The sequence below is a fragment of the Maniola hyperantus genome, chromosome 8 (assembly GCF_902806685.2).
Source record: "Maniola hyperantus chromosome 8, iAphHyp1.2, whole genome shotgun sequence".
Classification (NCBI taxonomy): domain Eukaryota; kingdom Metazoa; phylum Arthropoda; class Insecta; order Lepidoptera; family Nymphalidae; genus Maniola; species Maniola hyperantus.
In genome coordinates, this window is record NC_048543.1 from 9,494,780 (window position 1) to 9,520,886 (window position 26,107).

The 26,107-nt window shown below is 36.5% G+C and overlaps 1 protein-coding gene across 9 annotated transcripts in view; it reads left to right on the plus strand.

Annotated features, from left to right (window-relative positions):
• dac (dachshund family transcription factor) overlaps positions 1–26,107 on the plus strand; it is a 203,302-nt gene that overhangs the window by 150,058 nt on the left and 27,137 nt on the right. For all 9 annotated transcript variants that reach the window (XM_069500182.1, XM_069500184.1, XM_069500183.1 and 6 more), the window contains one exon: positions 7,058–7,141. In XM_069500182.1, coding sequence (XP_069356283.1) covers positions 7,058–7,141 — 84 coding nt within the window. The remainder of the gene's footprint in view (positions 1–7,057; positions 7,142–26,107) is intronic.

The window sequence follows — 26,107 nt, forward strand, 5'->3', positions numbered from 1 at the left end:
TCAGTAACATCGCCGTGTGACATAAGCCGGAAAAATCTAATAACACTAAAATAAAATTGCCGACGGTTTGTAAATTTAAAAAGCATAGGGAAGAGGAAGAAGAAGGAGAGGAATTCGTTTTCCGCCTCGTGACAGCCATTATCGTTACTCTGAATTTAGCTTTTAGGAACATCGCTTTTGTAAATACATTAGTAGGCCAGTAATCAATTATTGAGCCGTGATAGCTTAGTGGTTAAGACGTCCGCCTCCTATTCGGGAAATCGGGGGTTTGATCCCGAGCACGGACCTCTAACTTTTCGGAGTTATGTGCGTTTGGAATTGTCACTTGATTTAACGGATTTAACGGTGAAAGAAAACATCGTGAGGAGACCTACATGCCTGAGAGTTATCCATAATGTTCTCAACAGTGAGTGAAATCTGTCAATCCGAACTTGGCCAGCGTGGTGAATTATGGCCAATCCCTTCTCAAACTGAGAGGAGACCCTTACTTTGTAGTGAGCCGGCAATAGTTTGATCATGATGTGCAAGATTAAGCTATAGAATAGGAACAAAGAAGAGCAGAAGATCAAATATGTTTTGAATAAACTTTTCCAAGTTACTATTATGAAAAGCTCAAGAATTTTCAGTTTTACAGACGGGCAAAAACAGGCATTTCTATAAATAACTATACATTTATCAATAACAATGTAATCCGAATCCCTCTTGATTCGCACCTCTCCGTTTTCTTAAGCATTTTAATCAGCAATATTCCTCAGTAATATTTCTTTATGGACTAAGAGCCAGCGCGTACCAGACCTTCGTTATTTTATAAAAGATGAAAGTTTCTCTGCGTATTGTCCCCATCACTGAGAGGAACGTTTGTTTGGGTGTTTGTTTGGATCATCCTAGCTTTGGGAGATAACAGGTAGGTAATAAAGGTGTAAAAAATCTTACGTCAAAGTATAAAGTCTTTTTTTTATATTTTCTTCTTAATGGTATTAGAAATCACGTCATGCATTGCCATACAATTAGTGTCGTCGCCACCCCTGCCAGACACCCTTAAACTTTTAAACTTTAATGGTGTCTGGCAGGGGGTTGCCATGTAAGTGTCTGGCAATGCATGACGTGATTTCTACGACGAGGTACTATTCTGAAGAAAATAGAAAAAATAGGCTTTATATTTTGACGAAAGATTTTTCACGCCTTTATTATCTGCTATCTCCCAAAGTCACCATGATCCAAACAAATATCAAACAAACATTCCACCCAGTGTTGGGGACAATACGCAGAGAAACTTTCATCTTTTATAAAATAATGAAGATCTGGCACGCGCTGGCTCTCTCTCTCTATTATGCTATTACTATTAAAATTTCACCTTCAAACCGCTGAAGACTTTCATTCATCGCGCTAAAAAGGACCAAAGCGGAATCAAAAGGGAGAAGTGAATGCGTTCTTTTGTTTCCCTTTCCAAAGACCCATTTCAGTCGCATTCACCTTAGCGCCCGTTTAAATTATTTTGCCAGTTTGGAGTCGTAAATTTTGAGCGGACTTTAATTGTTATTTTAACTGCAAACGCAACTTAGTCTTGCAGTGGGGGCTGTGAAAATATGTCTTAATTCGCCCGCCCTATGACTTATGTGTTACGGGTCATTGAAAGTTTGCGTTTGTATTACCTGATTGTACCTGCGTGCGAATAAAATAATTGAATTGAATTGTTGCGATGCTTTTCCACTAAAATTACTGTATAGGGGGCTGTAAAAATATGTCTTAATTAGATGTTGCCCGCGACTTCAACCGCATGGATATAGGTTTTTAAAAATCCCGTTGGATAGGCCCTGTCCTTCCCGGGGATGTACCTAAGCTAACTCTGTACCAAATTTCATCAATTTCGGCTAAACTGTTGGGCCGTGAAAAGCTAGCAGACAGACAGATAGACAGACAGACACATTTTCGCATTTATAATATTAATATGGATTCACCTACTCTATAAATGTGTTACGTCTTACGGCCACTGATCTCTTTTTATACACGCTGGACTTGCGATTGCCGATATGATTTTTAAACGACGTGATATTTGTCATTTTGGCACTGATAGCAGAGAGTAGCAAATGTTAGTAATTACTGACCACTGAGAACTTTTTAATTTTCCGGGGCAAAAAGTTGTCTATATCCGTCCTCGGAAAGCAAACTATGTCTTATAGGTTTGAACATTATTAGTTAAAAATTTATTTTATTTATTATTAAGTACAAGTAAAAAACTATCAATGACTAAAACATAATATTTAAAAGTACATGTTACATTTTTACAAAAAATATACGCCGTCCAAATGGTCATTTATGGGCATTGTGCCCAAAACACTGGCGCTATTATTACCTCGCTGTACGGCAAGGCTCAACCGTTGAGCGAAATAAGCACCACTATGTCTTTACTAAATTCCGTTAAACGAATGGGCCATGACAAGCTAGCAGACAGACAGATAAACAGACAGACAGACACACTTTTGCATTTATGGATGAATAATATTTCGTATTTTGTTTGTTGCGAAGTTATTCGATTCGGTATGTAGGTAGGTTGCAAGTAAGAGTATCACATTCGTAATTTAAATATCATTGTTGCTTTTGCTGAGTGCAGGAAATTGAAGAGAAATAAAATTTCCCTCCACGACCCTCCGGGACATCGGCATCTTACCGACAATCGACTAAAAAAATACAGTTGATAACTTTTCAATTCACGGGAACACTTATCTTTGAAACAACCGGTCAAGTGCGAGAGGAGTTTCGCGTGGAGGTTCTGTAATTCATTTCAATTTTACTTATCTTCAAAATAAAAAATACACAATCATCCTTCTCTCTCATCATCATCTGTTACTTCGATAAAAATAAGATATCTACGATGGCGACCTCGCACCGGAAGATGCAGCGTTGGAAGACCCCCCCCTAGGTGGACGGACGACATCAAACGAGTCGCAGGAAGCTGCTGGATCCAGGCGGCGCAAGACTGTGGCGTATGGAAGTCCCTACAAGAGACCTATGTCCAGCAGTGGACGTCTATTGGCTGATGATGATGATGATAATCTACGATTTCCCTTAGTATTTCAAATTTTAAATGCCTGTGTAACATTTTTCCATTTAACACTGTTTAGTCAGTTCACATCGTTTTTTTTTATTCCATTACAAGGTAGCCTTTGGGATGGGATACCTATGACAGTTTCATTAAATCCATATACCTTATTGATTTCTTGTATCTACAGTGCACCGTACTGGAACGCTAAACAGCTTAGCCGCACAGCTTTGCTGTTAGGGTGGTAACTAATCACCTCCCACAAGAATGTTACAGTTGGGCAAAATAGTAAGGAACCTTAAAATCGATCCTTCAAGAATCGATTACGATATCAGTTAATTACTTCAGGCATTATTAAATTGCGTAACCGGAATCGATCCTTTTGTTTATGGGTTTCGATCCTTTCAATCATCTATCAGCCATTGAGCTTCGGTATAATAGTAATTGTCCATAATTATATATTCCCTTGAACGGAGCATCACATTTATTGTTATTTTATTTATAAAGTGGTAATTTTTTACTCGCATCCTCTCCATCAAGTTTTTAAATTTGATTGATTCGATAAAATAAAGTTCGATTTTGTTATAATCGTGTTTCGCTGTGATGCTGACGATGTCGATGTTTTGATGTGTAGACAAACATTTTCACAGTTTTGAGCTATTCATAGTTCCGTACCGTAAAATGTTTGTTTACGATAGGGACGAGATTTGTTTCCTTGTTGAGAGCCAATAAGATATACCTACTCAATTGAACTATGATCTAGCATAAGATTTACGAAGTTTTAAATGAATCTTGAATTTTCCGGCTTAGTAATTAGTCTATAAGTATATTAACTTAGGGAATAAGCATCTCCATTGCCTAATTTCTGCCGAATCGGTTCTGTCGTTGTGGCGTGAATGAGTAACGAACATCAAAACTTTCACATTAATTATAATATTACCTACTACCTAGCTGATAACCGCGTGGATTTAGGGTTTTAAAAAAACAGTAGGAACTATTTGTTTTTCTAAGATAAAAAGTAGTTTAAGTCGCTCTCCAGTTCTTTAGTATATCCATGCAAAAAGTCATGTCATCTGTTGCAATGTTGCGGCGTGATTGAAGGCCAAACCAACAAACAAACACACTTTCACATTTATCATATGGGTAGTGATATTAGGACTATGAATTAGCATTAGGAAATATTGCGTTAGGTTACTTTATTTAACACAGTTTTATAAAATTAACCCTAATTTTTAAAATACAATCAATTTCTATAAAGTTATGTCTACTGAAATAAATCTGTACCCTTATTATAAATGCGAAAGTGTATTTGTGTGTTGGTTTGTCCTTCAATCACGTCGCAGCGGTGCCACGGATTGACGTGATTTTTTGCATGGGTATAGATAAAGACCTGGAGAGTGACATAGGCTACTTTTTAACCCGGAAAATCAAAGAGTTCCCAAGAGATTTTTAAAAACCTAATTCCACATGAATGAAGTCGCGGACATCAGCTAGTGACATCATATTTTCGTTACACTAGTGCGTAATTATAGTTGCACTCATTACTCGTAGTCGTATCTATAACACGAACATGAAACAATACAAAGATAGATGGTCGCGGACTCAAAGACCACCGGGAGCATCTTTTGTTAAGACGCCTAAGCTCACAAATCGCTAGATGTAAAGATACGGCGTATACCGACGCGGGCCTTAATGGCTGCCTCGCCGAAGGTAATTTACGTCTCATGTGCGAAACCACTTTTAACTAAAAGCCCTCTAAATTACACCATACAACTGGATTGATTTGAAATTAATCTCAAGAACAGTCGTTACGAATTTCGAGATAATTTTTAGGGTTCCGTACCTCATAAAGAAAAACGGAACCCTTATAGGGTTCCGTTTTTCCTTTTGAGGTACGGAACCCCAAAAAAAGTGATATAAATTGTCAACTGTAGACTGCATACGAAAATATAAAAATGCCCGTTAGATATTACGCTATAAACACAAACAGTAACAGAAAATTTAACAAACAATGAACAAGACAACGTTTCACTTTACAAGATCGACGGCCAAGATAGTACGAGTACCTGGGCTTTATTCTTGTTCCTTATTACCAGCATACGAGCAAGTTAACTTGTCTCTGTGTTATCTTCGAGATTATTGTTTGTCGATATGAAACGCCCGGTACGGCCTGCAAAATATATCGGCTTAATATAAGTACAGATCGATATCGAGGAAGGATTTTTTTGGCTACAATACTTAACTTACATCAATTGTACCTATCTTGGAATGCTGTTCCAAGGCTTTTCGTATGAGATGAATATTTTTAATTGGTTTTCAAAGTGAAACATTGAAACATATAAAGTAGATGATCCTGCCTTGAAAGAATGACTTGGACTGCCATGGATAAAGTTGCAAGAAAACGCGGGAGAAAATCCCACCGGAACTCTTTGATTTTCTGTAATAAAAAATAGCCTATGGATATAATAAGCTATCTGCATTACAAAGAGACAAAACGAGTCAGTCATTGTCGCGTGAAGGAGTAAAAATGCCTAAACTTTCACATTGATAATAATACAAGATGATACCCGTCCGCACTGATTTTTAAAATCCTGCGGAAAATCTTTGATTTTCCGTCAGAAAAAAGCTTTTGTGTCAATACTTAGGGTATAAGCTATTACCATACCCAGAAAAATCAATTCAGTCATTGTGTCGTGAAGGAGTAACAAACATCCAAACTTTCATATTTTTAATATTAGTAAGATTACGCGTACATTCAAGTTATAGGAAAAAATGGAGTTACAATGAATAGAAAATTTAATTATAGCAGTGCGCTCTTAAATTAAATTTTCTATTTGTTGTAATTACACAATATACCCTTTCCTAAAGCAGAATGGTAGCGAAACGAATTTGTTTACTAAGTATTCGAATAGTAGCTGCTAAGATCGCAAGTTAATCAGCCTTATCCCGACCTCCATTACGTCAACTCGCCTAATTGACTAAGGGACTAAATTAAACGGAACTGGCATCACCACTTTCTATTCAAATTCGTCTGTAATGCGCTTACGTGCCCATTCTTAGGGATACTTGCGACTTGCGAGGCAAAGGATGTAGAGATTTAGTTTAATACTAGCTGATGCCCACAATTGGTCCGCATGGGTTTAGGTTTGTAAAAATCCCGTGGGAAATCTTTGATTAAATATAATAAATTGATAAAAAGTAGCCTATGTCCGTCCCCGGGATGCAAGCTATCGGTTTAACAAATTTCGTCAAAATCGGTTGGACGGATCGACCGTGAAAGGCTAGCAAACAGACAAACAGACATACTTTCGCATTTATAATAATTATTAGTATGGATTATTGTTTTATCCAACTACGGGAATGTACAGTAGGTATAGTATAGTCTTGTGTATGTGTTTAGATTTTGATGAACTAGCGTTTGCCGTGACTTCGTCGCGTGGATAGGTTTTTGGAGACCTTTTGTAAATTTCTGAAATATAATCCTAGCGAAACCAGGCGGTCAGCAAGTTATTTCATAAAATTACAGATTACAAAAGTTTAAAGTTGAGAAGTCGTATTTTATATGATTTTCTAACTAATCGACTAATTGTATCAAAATGAATACTTCATAATTCGAAACTAATTAGACAAATAGTCCTCGAAATCCATTTTCCTGTATTCGGAAGTTACTCCCCAATCATTTCCGTCAGGTTAGCTTTAATTGGAAGTTATGCAAATCTCCCAAATCAACTCCTTCACAATGCTGGATTCCGAATGAGTTAATCCGTGTTTATGTTCTAATCGGCCCCTTTCTCGGCCTTGTTCGGCGAATATACAATGCCTTTTGTGTATTTGATTATTTATTAAGGCTAAACTCTAGTTTATGATGTTTGTTTTGTTTTTTATACAAATATCTAAAGCAAGAACAGCGTAAGATTAGGGTTGATTAAATTAATGCTTTTAATAAAAATACTCCTGCCACTTACTAGGTACATATTATATATACTTAGTACACTACATTATTTTCCTCTTTTACAGCGGAACTAAAAATGGACGTGTTAAGAGAAAGAGAAGTAAAAGACAACCTGGAAAGACAATTACTGGACGAACAAAAAATGAGAGGTAAGTTTAAATTTATACAACACTAGCCGACTCTCCGGGCTTCATAGTTCCTACTTATTTTTCATACTAAATTTGAATATTATAAAATGTTCTGAAATGTGATGAGAATCTCATTAAAATCCAGAAAGAAATCCGGAAGTTACACACAAACGACGCTTTCGACTTTGTTTTATACTACATACTCAGAGATTAGGTATGTCAATTACATTATAATTGAGATTAATTAATTAAAATATAGATTTCTCAATAAGAAACAGTTTTTACCCAAACGATCTACTGCTTATTACTATTTTTCTCTTCACCCTTAATTAAGAAACAGGTAGAAAAGTTACCAAGAGCAGAGGAACTTCAATGGCTGCATAAATCTCCAGCCACGACCACGCTCCACATTCACCAAAATTAACAGCAGATCTTATTACCCAACCATTGTCTTCCACTAAGACACGTTATTTATTTCCTACATAAAACTATTGCCTATATCTAACAGTGCACACTAGCGACAAGTCGTTGGACAAAATGTTGATACACCCTATTTTGCATGGAAAAACGTGAGCCTCCATCTTCTAGAACTTCTATTCAATCTATCATCTTCTAATCAATTCTATAGTAATCAAAATTGGCGTCACAAAATTCATTTCCATTCCGAAAGGCATTCCGAACCAGTGGTAGATGCATCCGACTATTCGTAAGTACTTGTAAAAGTTTATACGAATAAAAAGATTTTTATCTTATTTATTTATTTCTCACGCAATCTTAAGTCATACCGAATCAAAAACTATGCTCTTTGATTCGGGCAACATAATAGATACCTAGGTATATTTCTCGTATCTTTTGCAACGCTTTGTCATCGGAAAAGTCGCGAGAAATCTTTGTCGTGCTGATTATGCTTGGGTTGCTGGTGAGATCGCAGACGATCGCTCGTCCTCGAATAAAAATGATAGCAGAACATCGTTAGTGGGCAGATTACACCTACCGAGTACAGTGGCAAGTCAGTGTCCTCGGCCGAGTACTCGGTTGGTATAAACACTTTAACGAGTGCAATTTCGCTGCAATTTCTCAGCCACAGCACTGTCTCGGCCGAGTGACATTTTACTGTCTCGCTTCACTACTCGGTAGGTGTAATCTGCCCATAACTAGGTACAGTTTTGACACAACACAATACACCTTAATTGTGTCATCTGACCTCTTTTACTTACCCATCATATCAATTTCATTCATACCAAACGACAGGTCAAAAAGTGCCTAGCGTGGTCATAGAGCAATCGCCCACTAGCAAGAAAAATTGATATGACAATGCCAGCTAACTTCTGCTAGTTCTTTTGTTTGGTATATTGCAGTACGCGACCGAGACGCGCGATAGCAACACACTACACTGGATTCTATGCAATTTGTCGCGCGATCTCGTCGCACGCCTCATATACTCATACAAAGCAGTGTGCAAGTGTGTCGGCTCTCAAGCGTTGCGTGTCGCGTTCGATCGACGACGTGATCGCGTAGCTCTAAATCTACCTTTAACTTTACGCTAACGGTAGTATATGTACTACGGCTAATTTCCCTTACGTGCAAACGAATCATTGGTCTTCTTTCCTCAATAATTGTGCAAGCCACAATAGGTTACGGATGTTCAATTAAAATGCATTATATTTTCCTATTCACACGTTATAACTCACAATTATATCTTATTAATGGCAAGTTTGCGTTTATTTCTCCGCTTTCCCAAGACTTGATTGCACGTTTTGATATTTTCTTCATCATACGGGTTTATTGATTCAGAAGCTGATACTTGTATAGTGTATACAATACATGTATAAGCTCAGTCAAATTGTAAATACTATTGTTACCTTCATCATCACGTCATCCGCGTAAGTTTCGGTTTTTAAAAATCCTGTGGAAACTCTTTGATTTTCGGAATAAAAGTACTTCTTCAAGATTCAATCTGTCACTGTACTATATAAATGATGTCCGTGACTTCTTCGGTCTGATTTAGATTTTTATAAATACCATGGGAACTCTGTGATTTTCTTGCACCGTTCGCTCTGCCACTACTAAAGAAACACGAAAAGCAAGCAATACATACCACCAGCACACAATACCGTCTTCAGGAGATGTAGACCCCACAGTACACAATTGCAAAATGAAATGTATAAAGTATATTCAAAACTTGGACCTGTTTAATTACAAAACTTATTTCCACTTGGAGGAATCCCACCCTGGTCGCTATTTAAAGGCTAAGTTTTCATAATAGCTTACTCAGCATTGTAAAACATATTAAGGCGCTTCCACCCCATTCAATTCAAAGGTTAAATTGCACGCAATACAATAACACCCTTTCTTTGCTAATAAAACAGTGTCAGCTAAGAAAACTTACTGAAAGGCGGTAACCTTTGTACAAATGTCAAGCGATACGGTACAGACGACACAGCTACTAGAAACAAAGGGTTAAATGTTATTATTGGGTTTTAGTACGTTCTTGTAGATGCTATTTTCAGTATGTAAGTGTAGTCTAGTTCTCTACTAAGCTGAGTTTGAGCTGTATCTCTTTTTACACGACTGCCCAATAAAAGGAATAAAAGAAATGAGTTTCTTTAGTCCACCACGACTTCTAAAGATATTTTGATGTATGGGGTATCGTTAGAATCCTTACACTAGTTCGTATTTTGGGAGCGCAGTCGTGTTTTTTATAACGACTTGTTTCACTTTAAATTTTGTTTGTGAAAACATTTGAGCTTATCTTAAACAATAAGTTCCAGACGTTCCAGATTCAGTTTCAACTATTTAATTTAGGATTGAAATCTAGCTAACGCTACAGCCAACGGTAGGGACCTTCTGAGTTCTGTCAAGCATTAAAAATTTTAAAAATAGTATTTTGTCCTTCCGTCTGTCCGACCCATCACGGCTGTTTTTTTTTTTCAAACTTGCTTGTATCCTCTTCATTTGTTTCATTATGAGAGAAAAAAACATGACATACTAACTTATTTGCTTATTGCTACCCGTAGCAAAATTTTATTGATACATTTCATTTCACTGTTCGTCAAGAACAGTTAATGGATTTTTGCTGATATTTGACAATCTCCGCTATACTAAAAGCTTTTTGACAATTACTCGCCGCCCAATTAAAATGATTTGTCGATATTCCCCGTGCATTGTTTGCCTGCCGGTCAACCATCGACAATTTGTATTTATAACTGTAGAAGATTTTGATCGTCTACCTACTAGCGCATTATGATGTTACTAAGTTTTTCTTTTCGGCGACCTGACCTGGCGGCGGTGTGGTGTTCTACTTTCTAATCATAGAATTAGAAAACACAAAGATTCGATTTCAGTGTTCCCAATTTGATTTATAAAGTATTACACAGGGATGACCCCTGTCCTGCGCTTCAAAAACTTTTATCAGTAGTTCATCCGCGTGGATTTAGGTTTTCAAACTCCCATGGGAACTCTTTGATTTTCCCAGATAAAAAGTAGCCTAAGTAGTCCAAGCTGTAGGTTGGGATTTTAAATAACACACAGTCGTAGGGTTGGTGCCTTTATTTGAAGACGTCAGCTACAATAAGAGCTAGCGCGCACCACGGAAAATTTCCGTACGTTTATTTTCCAGAAAAATCTGTGAACTACATAGAAGCGTGCACACTGCGGAATTGATTCCGCACCAGATTTCAAATTTACAGATTTTAAAACGCACCCCAACTCGCAGTACCGTGGTGCGCGCTAGCTCTAGGCGTCAGACTTGACGTACCGCGCAAACTTCTTCATAACAGGAGCACTGTACACGAAGTGTATGAAGATGAAGATCCTCGGTAACCTAGAAGTACCAAGCGAACTGCGGCACGTAGGTACCTGGAACACTATGACCACTTGTACTCCGTTCTTTTCTTCTTCCTGCTTCCTATACTAAGTCCACTCAACTGACTCTTCGGGCTTCGGTTACTTGTCGTATGTTTGCCTTGTACTTGAGTCCTCTCAACTGAATTGACTGGTGCTGTGAATTGCTGGTGCGAATTCTAGAATTTAGATTTGAAATATTCCGTTCCAATTTCGAATTATCTTTCTGAGTCATTCACAGAGGTGTTCGACATTTTTCTGACAGGTGTGTTGTCTTAGTAGCGAAATCCTATTATCACTAAATTGCCAAACTTCAATATTAAGCTAAGTATAATATAAATAAGAAGATCACTGTTAATTACTACTCTCTCTACACTCACACACTCTACTTCTTTAACACACTCTACACTCTTCTACTTTAAAAAAAAATCTTTTCAAACATTTTCGTATTGTGAAATCTTTATTTTTTATTGTCAAATTCATTATTATTATTATCAAACTCTGTAATTTTATTTAAGAAAACATGGTAACTCTTAATTAGATAACCCCTGATAATAAATGTTTTAATTAGCTAGCCAAACACTAGGTACTTAGATAATATGACCTATTTCACCTAGTACCTAGGGGATATCATATTTAATACAGATTCAACAAATCATAGATAAATAATACGAGAACAGCCATTAATCAGGAGGTAATTTAAATAACAAGCTGTTATTCCATCGCAATGCATAGATGCAACAAAGAGCGGATCCCATACATATTTCACACGGTGAGTGCGCGCATTGCCCACAATACTGGTAATTGCCAAAAACCAATCATCAGATAGCGTATTGTGTGTCGACGCAGTGAAATACGCCTTCCATTTTAACAGCGGGATATGTGCTTGTTAAACTGAATATCTGTCGGAATAAACTCTGACCATTTTCCGACTTGAAACTTCCAACTAGGGAAAACTTTCCTCTTTGAATTTTTCATTATCTTCCATTGACTTATACATATATTACTTCGTACGGACAGGGTTATTAAGCAAACAAAATGACACCGACTCATTGGTGTTTATGCACCAATGCAACCTCAGTGGCGTCTGGATTTCAAACGGGTCGTTCAGTAGTATCTAAGAGGTGGCGCTGATTTATTGGGTTTCTAAACCGTGAAAAATTTTGTTCGCTTGACCATATCTTGTCATTTATATCGATGTTACTTCTTCTATCTCTCTCTGCATCGTACCTATATGAATAGGTGTACAACAAGTGTACAATGCTGAGGGTCGTGACCTCTTAAATTTAACAGTATAAAATTCCATATGCCTAAGATAATAAATAACATAATTTTTGAAATCAAATCCTGGACAATAGGTTCCTACAAAATCATATTGAAATAATATATTGTAATTCAATTAAACTTTCGTATTAGTTTCACCTTACTCCATCATTTTGATTTATACGTTTATAATTGGTTAAGACATGTAGTTCTGCAAGGGATATCTTAGAAGGGTTCCCACTTTGACTGAAGATAGTATGAGCGAAGGGTCACGTATGAATCCATAGATGTTGTTTAGCCTCCAATTCTAAAATGATTACAGAGTTACATAAACCTAAGACTGTCTGTTAGTGTTGGGTATATTTTGACAAAATTCTGTAACTCCGGCATGTTGAAGAAGAGCCGGCAAGGAACTCAGCAGTTGCAGTTTTTTTTAATGTTACAAAATATGTAGGTAGATATTGTAATATTTTGTTGAATATGGGATTTCAGTTGTTTTTCATTGAATGAACTCTGCTATAATAGTCACTCGGTTTGCTATCCAAGTTATAAAAAATATTTGACATATTATTTAAGCTTGTTGTGACCTGGCTTTTTCTGAAGACAGGTTTTGAATCCTTTTAGCTTTAGTTCTAATTTTACTTAATTAACTTTCTTACAAATAGGTTATAAGTAGGTAATCAACAAGTGTACAATCATAATAGTTTCTATTTTGAATAAATAGGTAATAAATATGACTTTGACTAATTTTGAACAAATAGGTAAGCTTGATTAACAACATTGAAAATTTTATTGGAAATATCATATAATATTTGAATCATCTGCATCATAAGGAATCACTACTAGACACAATTCGCATTGTTCGAGATTGCTTAATTAAATAACATGTAGGGCGTAACGTCTTGGAAGGGTTGGAATGGAAATGTTTCGCCAATTATGTGAACATTATCTTCGGAATGGAGGGTTATCGATGTAACTTTGTATGAATTTCGTGTACATTTAAAACTCATATTAAATTTACAGTAATTGATGTAATGTACCTATCTATAAATAGGTAGCTATAATTTGTTAACCTGTTAACTGAGTAACCTACCTACTTTTCTACTAACGATTATTATAGATTCTTCCGATAGTTAGTGATTGACCTGCTTTTTATAATCAAAAAACCATAAGTGAAAATTTTAGATGCCTCGGGCAATTTTCGGATGAGTAAAAACTTCAAGGTCGCGTCACCGACATGCTTTAATAGTGCTCGGAGTGCCGATAGCTGTAAACACTAAACTAATGTTAATGTTTTAATTTACAAATTATGAAATTTTAATTCTTGAAATTAATTCGAAAATTCAAAAAAAACGCTGTTAAATTATAGTTTTAATTTTTCACTTCTGTCTTCACAAAAATTTTCAGTCACCGTCACTGACTGCCAATTTTACTTCAAACTAGATTTAATTAAAAATAATACAATACATAGTTCTTAAAGTGTGTGAAGTCTGCCAATCGGCACTGGACCAGCGTGCCAGACTATGCTCTAAATTCACGGCCCTTGAGAAAGCCCTTCTCATTCTGAGAGGAGACCCGTGCTTAGCAGTGTGCTCAGTAATGGGCTGGCGATAGGTTGATCACGATGATGATGACGATGAAAAAATAATAACAAGTCAGAATGGAAATAACTACCCTAAAGAAGAATCAAAACAATAACAAATTATGATTTTAGCCTCTAGTTTCAGAAAATTATGGATAGATGTACCTAATAGCAGATACTTTGATAGCCAAATCTAGTGAGCCATGATGAAACTCAATCTATTCCAAACACTATCACGAATCGGACAGGCGAGTGGTCAGATTCAAATGAATTGTTTTCGGAACAATCGTATCAACGTACATCAGTAGTCACTCTAGACTATTGTTAGGCTACCTAATGCACCCCAATAGTGTTAGGGCTGTGTTAGGGATACGTCATAACAATGCAACAGAATTATGGCTCAAATAATGATTAGTAGATTTATTGCGAAATTGATTCTCAATGTTAGTTTACGCTTTTCATAATTTTTAAAAAATAAAAACATTACATGGCCCGTTTTACAACTGACGCCACCAAGATAAATTTTGTCGATATTTTTTATCGCGCTTGAAGGTGCTTCAGTCCGAAAAGCGAACCGCATGGATCGATCTGAGGCACCTTGGAACGCTTTATGACTTAGTTACTAGATTTGCGAACAAAGAACTCTTTGATTTCCCGGTATAAGTAGTAATCTATATCCGTCTCCAGGAAAGCTATTTCTGTACCAAGTAATGCCCGCAACATCGTGTCATGTGGTTTTAGGTTTTTTTAATTCCGTAGGAACTCTGATTTTCCGGGATCAAAAGTAGCCTTTATCCTTCCCCGAGATGCTAGCTATCTTTGTACCAAATTTCGTTAAAATTCCGTAAAAATTAGCCATCAGACAGCCAAACTTTCTTCATCTTTAATGGGGCGGTTTATGACTGTGATGAAAGGAGTAGAAGAATCTCTTCGAGCATTGTTAATTAGTTTTTAGTATTGGTAGCCTAAGGGTCTTGAGATGAACACGAATCTTTACAGTACTAAAGCTCATTTTACAGTTTATAGTGTTAAAGTTCACTTCAAAATTCAATCACACTCAAGACAGATAATATTTGTAAACAAGTTACAATAATAATATGAAGTAGTGATAGCAATTCGATCAATCTGCAAACCTCCTGCTAAATGCAATCTACACTGTCGAATGAGCATCTCACCGGTGCTATTGTGTGCCGGCATTAGACGGAAACCACCCATTACGGACGACCATGGGGCTCGTCCCTGCAATGCAAACACTTCCAATAATACGTACGATGGACACGTTCTACGATTGGTGTGTATTTAGCTGTTGACGTGTGAACATTTAACGCACAAGGAATCAAGATCTTCATAATACGGAAGTCTCATTTTGCACCTATCACCATTTACACAAATCGTAATCGTTTTCTTATCATTACTAAATACTTATTAAATGTACTAGATTAAGACTATGTGCAAGAGATGGAATGGAGTTTTCTTTTAAATTTATAGACTAGCGCTTGGCTACAATCAGACCTGATAGCAAGTGATGATGCAGCCCAAGATGGAGCGCGCTTGCCTAGGAGATGCCTATTCACTCTTGACTTGAAGGTACCCATATTATAATTGGAGGGGAAAACTGATGCTGTAAGGGTGTTCCAAATCTTAGCGGTTCGAATTAGAAATGAAGAGGTAAAAATCTTTACATAGCATAAAATAAAGTCGCTTCCCGCTGTCTGCATGTATGTATGTATGTATGAACGCGTAGATCCTTTAAACTACGCAACGGATTTTAATGCGGTTTTTACTAACAAATAGAGTGATTCAAGAGGAAGGTTTATAGGTATAGTTTAGTTCTCAAAAAATTAGAGATCCCTAGAGAAATTCAAATAATGTGAATTAGGTCGGAAAAGATCCTCTCATTTGAGAAGCTAGCAGGCAGACACACTGTCGCATTTATGAAGTATGGATTGTTAATCATTCCTCACTGATACCACATTAGTATCTACATTGCGAAGCGAAAACGGGTCGCTAGTATATAATATAAGATATTGAAAAACAGATAAGCTTTTGCTGAATAAATATAAACCACCCAACTTTACTTAAGAAACATATTATTATGATAATGATGATATATGCATGAGAACGAAAAAGTCAAAATCATAATGTGCGTTAGTAAAAAGACCAAATACTTTACAATTTTACCAACATTATACTACTCTATTCTTTTCACGCAAACAACAATGCATTTTTCGGCGTTGGAATGCGGAAACGATTACCGCCAATGCTTCCGGAACATATTGGTGAGAAGAAATCAAAAATATTTCAGTAAATCCTCAATCCTCACCACAGAGACGTGCAAGGTCGTGCGAAGCATACCAGTTCGATACGCGCCGTGTACGGAATTCAATTACCGAAGAGCTTTCTTTTTCTTTCCAACTAAAAAGAAATGTTCTTACGAAATATTTTAACACAGTTAGTCGTTTCTTCTGGTGGCATCAAATTGTCTGTTCAGCGCGAGAATGCAGTCAGTATAAGTCTGACACTGGATAAAACACTGGACATCAAGTTCTAAGCAAATACGAGTTGCAGCCAAATAGTTGCGCAAAATAGCACCACACTGTCGTATAAAGATCGTTGTTTCATCTAGTTAGATGAAACTTATTTCTAAAATAGAGACATCTTTTTCCTTCAAGATATAATTCTGACTGTCGATCAGATATAATTAAATAACACGGCCTAATTTGAAGTATCTCAACTTTCATAAATGTGAGTCGAAGTGTGTGTAGTGACCTAAATCAGTACAATATCTTACTTACACTTACAAACTAACTAATCACTTTTTACCAAGATACTATGATATAACTGAAACATTACACCTTTATTACCTGTTATTTCCCAAAACCACCATGAGCTAAACAAACATCCAAACAAACGTTCCCCTCAGTGTTGGGGACAATACGCAGAGAAACTTTCAGCTTTTATAAAACAACGAAGGTCTGGCACGCGCTGGCTCTTAGTCCATTAGTGAACCCTAATGGGTTGAAATTGCTACAAATTTTTCGCAATTGTGGTATCATCGACCGAAGTTATCAGCGAACAAAATGTTCGTTTTCTCGGACGGTGGGTAAATATTTGCAGTTGAACGAGGCAGACATGTTCTGCTCGTTTTTTGTCGGTTTTGTTGCGGCTTAGGAAACATTGTTTTACTGGAAAGCACATTGCATTTTTATATTGCAATTAGATATTTTTGTTAGTATTGTTAGTTATTACACCAAATAAACAATAAAATATGCTACGTATTTAGTGTCATGGACTAAGAGACTTAGTTCTATAATATTAACGTTGTCTGTTGCTAACATGATTTGCCCCCTTTCTGCAGCTGCTCGATTGGGGTAGAATGACAGCTATAATGTCACGATCGCAATCGCCTCTGATTGGTTGCTGCTCGCTCACTATTGGCTACAATGCATTGTTGCAACAAGAGTCGCACAAATTCCGCCAATCACAACAATTGAGATTGTAAAATTTGCATATTTTATGAAATCGACTTACAGATGTCTTAAGCCCGCTGCTGCCTCCAAAAACTTGTCGTTTTATTAATTTAATTGCCCGTGCTAACTTTATATATAGGTACAAATCTGACAAAAAAAGTTTTTCTGCAAGATACTCGAGTACTTATTACGGCTTGGCAGCAATACGTGACCTCTTTATCAATGTCCAGAATGCTGGGCACGTCACTAGGGGACAACTCTCTAGTCATGTGTAATATCAACGATACACCACGTCTTATAGTTAACGGTTATTTCCATAAACTTTGGCAGTTTCATACCTTGATACTTGTAAAACAATTCAAACATCAATGCATTCGGGAATCTCAGTAGTTCTTGCTCATTTATGAAGCGTAGGTGTCTACTGCTATACAAAATAAAGGTATTATTGCTGTAGAGGTTTTATCATTATTATGAGTACGTATATGATACCTTCATGTTGTTAGAAATGGACTCTTATTAATCATACCTACTCAATTGGCTTCTCAAATATTTCAGATTTTAATCTAAAAATTTAAAGATTTTTCCTTTTCTTGGCCGTTCTAATGAGTCTACCTCTTTTATTTGGAGGGAAATTTCAATTTGCGAGGCCACAAACGTATAAATCGGATCAAGGGTGGATGTTCTGGTGAAATGAAGCGCAGTATGGGCTTCGGCCGCGCATGACTAATGCAAATGATTAGATTTGGCCAACTCCGACTGGTCAACTCAACTCTCCCTAATGCACTAGAGTACGTACCTACAACCTGCTAAATGCATGTAGCTACAACCATATGCTAATTGGACTACGCGTGGCATAGAAAATCATATAGGTACCTACTCACTTTTGAAAAAGTTATTAATAGCATGAAAACTCTATACCTACTAATGGGAATTGTAGAGAACTACCTCATTCCTGCGACTTCATCCGCGTGTTTAGATTTAGCATAGCTGTGAACAATCGTCTCAAGAAAACAAATGTAAGTATTATGGGAACAATAAGACCTCAATCGATCAAGTCGTTCATAAGTAACACGATCACTTAACAAACGCATCAACTTTTATATTATACTAGCTAATGCTCGCGACTTCGTCCGCGTGGACTACACAAATTTCAAACCCCTATTTCACCCCCTTAAGGGTTGAATCTTCAACAATCCTTTCTTACCGGATGCTTAAGTCATAATAGGCTCTATCTGCATGCCAAATTTCAGCCCGATCCGTCCAGTAGTTTGAGCTGTGCGTTGATAGATCAGTCAGTCAGTCAGTCAGTCAGTCACCTTTTCCTTTTATATATTTCGATTTTCTATTTTTACTTAAACCTAAAACCTGTTAAGGGTAAAAATATTTATCATTCATAGTGAATCAAGATAATTCCGATAAATTTGATAAAAACCCTCAAAATTTCTGGAATAGATGGTATAGTACAGATAAGAAACACTGGAATCAAAACAATCAATTATTTTGTCATTACAATGCAGTGGCATAATTCCCACTCCTATTCCCAGTCTTCCCACCTTGTCCCAGTAAAAGACAAGACGTGTTAGGGAACAGTAAAAGGGCGGCTTTGAGAGATCAGAATAAAAGGCATTACACATTTCACCGCTAAGTAGAAGACGCTGTATCCTGAGTCCTAGGAACACAAATGGACTGCCTTATAAGTAAGGTGTTTTCTGTATTCGTTTAAACCCTAGCCGACTTTGGTATCGAAATCTAATTGTTTTTAAGTCAACTATTCCATTGTTTTCTATGGGATGCTTTTACCAAACGTAAATATTTATGATCTCTTATTTTAAATATCACCTATCCACTTATAAAATACAATCTAAGTAATATGTGTCTGTCTCTGTATGTGTAATCTGAGTATGTGTTCAGGTTAGAACTTTACTGGAAGAAAGTGGTTTAAAGCAAGTGTCATCAACTATTTTAAAACCTGATGGTACCTGATTGAAATCGATTATTATAGTTTCCTATTTTCGATTAATATTAAACTTTCTAGTTAACGGCAATTGACAGGACAGTGCGTAATCATGGAAATAGTAAAGAGTTACACTTTGATCGAGTTGTAAATCCAGTTAAGAACAGAGAGATGTTGTATTACTAGAATAACGAATCTCAATACGTCAGGCGTCAAAAAAGCACCCTCGGACCCAAATTTACGAGGAAGTAAGCTTGGAACTCGACTCGCGTGCCACTTATTGTACTACATACGTGTTTATGAGAAACCTCCACAACTGACAAACTAACTGAAATTAGCCGTCCCCAGCCCTAAGCCATAATGGCCGGCGAAATCAAAACAATCACCGAGACTTCCCTGCCCCAAACTGGGTAAAGAGGCCATGACTCGAAACCCTCAATGTCAGTTGTTGTCAAGCGCCAACAATAACTGTATAAAGTTTCAACACAATCGGATACCTAACATTATAGTAAGAGACAATAGTTGCGTCGTATCAAAGAAACCGTGGTATTATTGACGGAGAGAATAGAAACTACCTGTTTCTAACAGTGTCGCCAGTTAACTAATTTTCAAAAATAACGACTGGTACATAGTAGGTATCTACATTCAGACTTAGGTCATTTTGCGTGACACTGTACACTCTAGCAGTATGGCATCTCTCTGCTTGAGAAGAAATAGATAGGCAGTTTTAATAAAGAAAATATCTATATGGGCGACGTTTAATTTAGCGAAGCATCATTCGCAGCGCGATAACGAAGCGAAGTCCCGGGAAGGTTTCACAATGTACGTGGCTGTGTAATTACAACTTCTATAATTACGAAGTTGTAGCAAAGAGAACATACAGGAACGACGCTAATCAACGCCCCATTCCGATCCGCCATAAAAGTAATAAATACGAAGCGCTAATAAAATCTCAGTAACGGAAATAATAATAAAATATTACAAGCCCAAGATTTTGTCTAATTAATTTTGTATACGTTGAGTTAAGGGCGCCGTCTTGGGAACATACAATGAAACGAAACTGAAGGTGGTAACGCGATCCGGCAACTCGCTAAATTAGAATTTATGATTGTATGTGAAATTGTTAGAACACAGTTTCAATATACGCGATGTATAAAATATGAACGAGATTGTTTACGTCTTTGTTTAATTTGTTCCTTGTTGAGGTCTTAATAACTTAACGATAACAATAAGACGGTGCAAAATTAAAAACTCTTAGGTTCAGATTCAGATCTCATCTGTGTAGATGGTAAAAAAAGCCTTGAAAGCTCAACAGTTCAAGGTACGAACTGAAAACCGAAACGTTCAGAAAGTCTTCTTCGTTGCATTATTTCCGTTACAATTAACGATTAGTTGTAGAGAAGAAGATTATTCTTTAATTATTTTGATAGTGCTGTCTGATCGATTATTATTTATCGAGTTTGAGGATTGACAGAGTTTCGTCACAGGCCGCACGGGTGGCCGTATTGTCCGGTGGCAGTGAGTCATTGTTGTGCAGTTTTGAGTGCCAACTCCCAAAGCAAACCGGCACGCGGCGTCGGCTGACTAGTTCATGCGCTCCAGTGGCCAATTTGCAAAATGAACCAAATTTAAACACTAGCATTCTATGTAATTTTACTAGTAAAATGAGTTGAGTTGCAAATTTGGAACTATTTAAGGATGTTAACGGACTGGGATTTACTCATAATAGTGCGCTAAGGGATATTATTTTACGTACTAAACTCTTTTTGAAATGAGTTTTACCAAATAAAAATAAAAGACAAAATTGTAAACGTATCTTTCGACAAGTAGGTTATTGAAAATGATTTTCTTTACACTGTTTATTTATAGTTAGAATGATTTGTAGCCGTAAGACAACATGAAAGCATAGAAAAAAGCAACTTTGAGAAGCACCATTTAAGATAGGTAATCCAAATACGCCGAAATCACTAATAGAGAGAGAGCCAGCGCGTGCCAGACCTCCGTTATTTTATAAAATCTAAAAGTTTCTCTGCGTATTGTCCCCAACACTGGAAGGGACGTTTTTTTGGGTGTTTGTTTGGATCACGGTGGCTTTAGGAGATAACAGGTAATAAATGTGTAAAAAATCTTACGTTCTAATCTAATCTAAATGCATTGCCAGACACTTAGTATCATTCAAATAGAACGGGCATATAGCCACCCCCTGGCAAGTCTTGCCAGACACCCTTAAAGTATAAAAGTATCTGGCAGGGGATTGCCACGACACTAAGTGTCTGGCAACGTGACGTGATTTCTATTACTATTCCGAAGAAAATTTAAATAAATTAAACTTTATACGTAAGATTTTTCCATCTTTATTAGTTGTTATCTTCCAAAGCCACCATGATCCAAACATACGTTCTTCCTAGTGTTGGGGACAATACGTAGAGAAACTTTCAGCTTTTATAAAATAACGAAAGTTTGGCACGCACTGGCTCTTGTCATAACTGTTTAGAAGATTTGTTTCAAATACCTTCAAAAGCGATTAAGTTATAGGTAAATAAACGTCGAAATAATCCCAAGTAGTACAAAGCGATTGAAATGGGCGGAATACTACCCCTTGTAAACCGGATTTGATGAAACAACAACACCGAGTGGCATCTTCATTATTATAGGAAAAGTTTTCCGAATTAATTATACAAATAAACATTACAGAAGCACCCGCTTCGTTAAACAAAGCTATTAATTTCTTACTTCGTAAATTATTATTCATTTAAGCATGTAAGTAGACATTTTTGGATTATTGTAAAATAAAACAATTTTTATTTCAAGCAATTACATGCGACCTATGGTGTTTGTAATGTCTGTCTCAACTCTCAATATTCCTTCTTTCGCCCAAAAGCAGGCCGTCCTCGTTCTAAAAATCGCGTCAATAGGCATTTTCTTTTTATTTCATGTTAAACTAGATTTTGTCTGCGAATTCATCTGGCTTGGACTTTTTTCCGGGATAAAATGTAGCCTATATCCATTTCCAGGATGCAAGCTACCTCTGTATTGTATTGAATCAAAATCAGTAAAGCCTGTCTGCATGTCTGATTAACATATGAAAGGGTAACAGACTGACGGACACACTTTCCCATTTGTATTAAGCATGGATGTATAATATGGGATACCTACCCTTGGAAATAGGAAGTAGTTATTCTTTAATTTTTAGATGACAATTTGTCATTTTATGCTAGTGATGAAATTTTCTTGCATATGATTTCAGCATTTCTAACGAATCGTAACATCCCTAGCGTTTTTGGCTCCCCGAGCACGGACATAGGAAATTCAATAATAATTGAACTTGTGCCCGGTAGACCGCATCCGGTATCTTGGGGAAATTGCTTATTGATCTCAGGCAATGCCTTCGCCACCGCTTCTAATTGCGAATTTGTTGTCATTACTATCTTAATTCATCGATATTTATATAGATTTTCTAAAATAAGTAAGTATGTAGATTTTCTTAAAATAAGTATGTTATAATTAACTAGCTGATGCCTACGACTTTGTCCGCGTGAAATTAGTGTTTTTAAAAATCCCGTGGGAACTCTTTAATTTTCCGGGATAAAAAGTCTTATAAAAACTCCAGGTCTTTTCGATACACATGCAAAAAATCACGTCAATCCGTTGCACCGTTGCGACGTGATTGAAGGACAAACCAACAAACCAACAAACAACAACACTTTCGCATTTATAATAAGGGTAGGTACTACTGATTAATTGTATGACAAGATGAAAAAGAAAAGAACCTACCTGCGACTTATTATGTAAATCTATCAAGACTGGAGAATAAAATGGTAGGTACTCGTACTTTTGTTAAAATGATTTAGGTACCTATTTAATTTTCTATCACTATCTTTCTTTTGATCACACGAACCACGATTGATTATAATTAATTTTTAACTTCATAAATAATTAAATAAATAAATAAATTCATTTCATTTCTTTTTTAGAATTTCTCATAAAACGTTTTAAAAGCCGTGTCTCATTAATATTGACAAATCAAGTTACAAATCGACACATCGCGATTAAAATCGATACACCCCTAAAGCCCGTAGTTACTTCGGCGAACACAAGTCGATACATTGAATCGACTCTAACTGCGATGTCGATTGCGGTAATAAACTGTTGACGTTAGTCTAAGGCCATTAAGAGTTTTGTTTACGGACCACACACGAGCAGACGTCGAAGCCATTGAAACCATATGATTTGATTGCAGGATATCGTATTTATGCTGCTAATATCATATTTAGACTACTAATTTTGAATTGAGTATCTTCATGTTGTTGAATTGTAATTGGAGTATGAACAGACGTGTCTGCTTTTGGCTTTGTTGCGTTAGAAATAGATTTACTGCGAACTTCTGTAGTTAAATTCATAATCATCATCATTATTTTGGTAAAGTGTATTTTGATAATAACAGTTGAAAGTAAAACATGTCTTTACTTTCGGTTATCAATGTGCAAGAAAATCTTATGAGTCTTAATAAGAATAGTACTTAAGTAGTAGATGACGTTAAGCAATTTTTACTTACATTTTCTAGTCAGACAACTTGGAATATGGCACCAAAAAAATGTTTTGTTTGCTTTCTTGCTAACATACGATGTATGTATGAAGTCAATAAAATCAATCTTGTTTTCGTGTAAACCGTCCGGCGGCGGGGCGTGAAAGATGATTCCGTTTATACTTTCATTCGGTAGCGAACAGTCGTTTTTATCGAGTTATTGGTTTTTATCGAGAATTCGTCTGCTTGTTTATCCTGCGCTATTACGGAGTTCTTATTACTTCAAGTGTTTATCAGACGTAGGATTAGATTTGTTTTTCGATTCCATATTTATTTATCTTGAATTTTATTATTTAACTCTACCTACGATTTCTACAAACAGTTGAATTCTTACGAGGTATTTTATTTTGACTGTGTACCTACCTACCTTCTCAACAGTTTAATCATATTATAATAATTATTTTTAAAAGTTTCTAAATAAAAAGACATACACAAATAAGATAGTACCTAATTATCTATAGTACGCGACAGGTCGAGATGGCAGTCGGGTGGAGACGCTCCGCACACCCGCACAGCCCCGGTTACCCGGTGAGGGATAGCGCGAGTGAGGTGCGCGTATGGGGCCGTCCCCCGCCTCATACCCCGATTGCCATATAAACCTGTCGCGTACTATTATAGGTATAATGTGGTACCACTGACTAGACGGCATCTCTACAAAAATGAATTATTTCGGGCCCTCTCTACCCCGCATAATCGAATCATGTGAGCAGAATCGATTTATGGAAACCCCTTTCCCTTGTTCATTATTTATTCGCACTAACCAAAATTAATATTTCTTAATTTTAGTTGAAACTAGCTGATGCTCGTGACATCGTCCGCGTGGACTACACAAATTTCAAACCCCTATTTCACACCCTTAGGGGTTGAATTTTCAAAAATCCTTTCTTAGCGGATGCCTACGTCATAATAGCCCAAATTTCAGCCCGATACGTCCAGTAGTTTGAGCTGTGCGTTGATAGATCAGTCAGTCAGTCAGTCAGTCACCTTTTCTTTTTAACCGACTTCAAAAAAAGGAGGAGGTTCTCAATTCGTCGGAATCTTTTTTTTTTTATTTTTTTTATTTTTTATGTATGTTTCCCGATTACTCGAAGACGCCTGGACCGATTTTGAAAATTCTTTTTTTTATATATTTAGATATGTATTTCAGAATCGATGAATGAGTTGATAATAAGTTGTAACAGGCGACAAATTGACAAGTGACCGCAAGTTAGGTTCTACTATGTCAAGAATCACAAACTGTAGTACTGTTACGGCGGTTACGTACTCATCCGATCCGAGTCCGTGAAAATACTTTCCTTTTTGTTTTGTATGGGAGCTTATGACATATGTCGTAGATAACCGCTGGTATTCTCACGGAGTCACGGATGACGAATAGAACCCGGATGACGGAAAAGCAGCGCATGATCGAAGTTACACAATAAGTTTTTTATTTAATATGCTTAACTTAACCTATTAACTATATAGGTGATTCTATATATAAAAATGAATCGCCGAACGTGTTGCTGATCGCAAATCTCGAGAACAGCTGAACCGGTTTCGCTAATTCTTTTTCATAATATTCCTTGAAGTACGGGGATGGTTCTTACGAAGAAAAAAACCTGAAAAAGAATCGACTGTTAGGCGTTACGAAGTTCGCCGGGACAGCTAGTTTTTTTTTTAAATTCTCAATTGGAATATTGAAAATTAATTCAGGAATAGGAGAAGGTAGAGAAGGCCTGCAATAAATGGGATACAACTGTAAACGAAGCCAGAACTCGGAAAGATCCACAGAATGATGATTGTTTTTTTTTATTTCAGAAGGATCTGACAGACTGAGGTAAAATCCACTCAAGTAGACTTTGGATACAAATTCGAATTTTTTTTAGAAGAAATGCTTGTACCACCAAAGATATTAAACTACCTATAAGTTTTTATACTTACAAAATGATTTTAAAAGGTTTTTGCACCGAAAAACTGAGTAGGTTCCAAAAATTGATACATTGATGTGACGAGAGTGGCCGGATTGTTTTAAAAATAAATTAAAAAAAACCAAATTAATTGAATCTCTTAATATTGCATCAATATAAAAGACCACTCCACGTGCACGGTTTTATGAATTGACTGATAAAAAATTGGATACTTACGCACAACAGAATGCTTTTCGTTTAATTACTCACGGAAAATTTATTCAATAAAGTTTTGCAACCTAACACTGCCACTGTCGGTGGTCGTTTATAACATTGTGGAGCCATTTTAACTTTTTTTAAGCTTCTGTTTACAACATGCATTTAAAGGTAGGTACATATCAAGT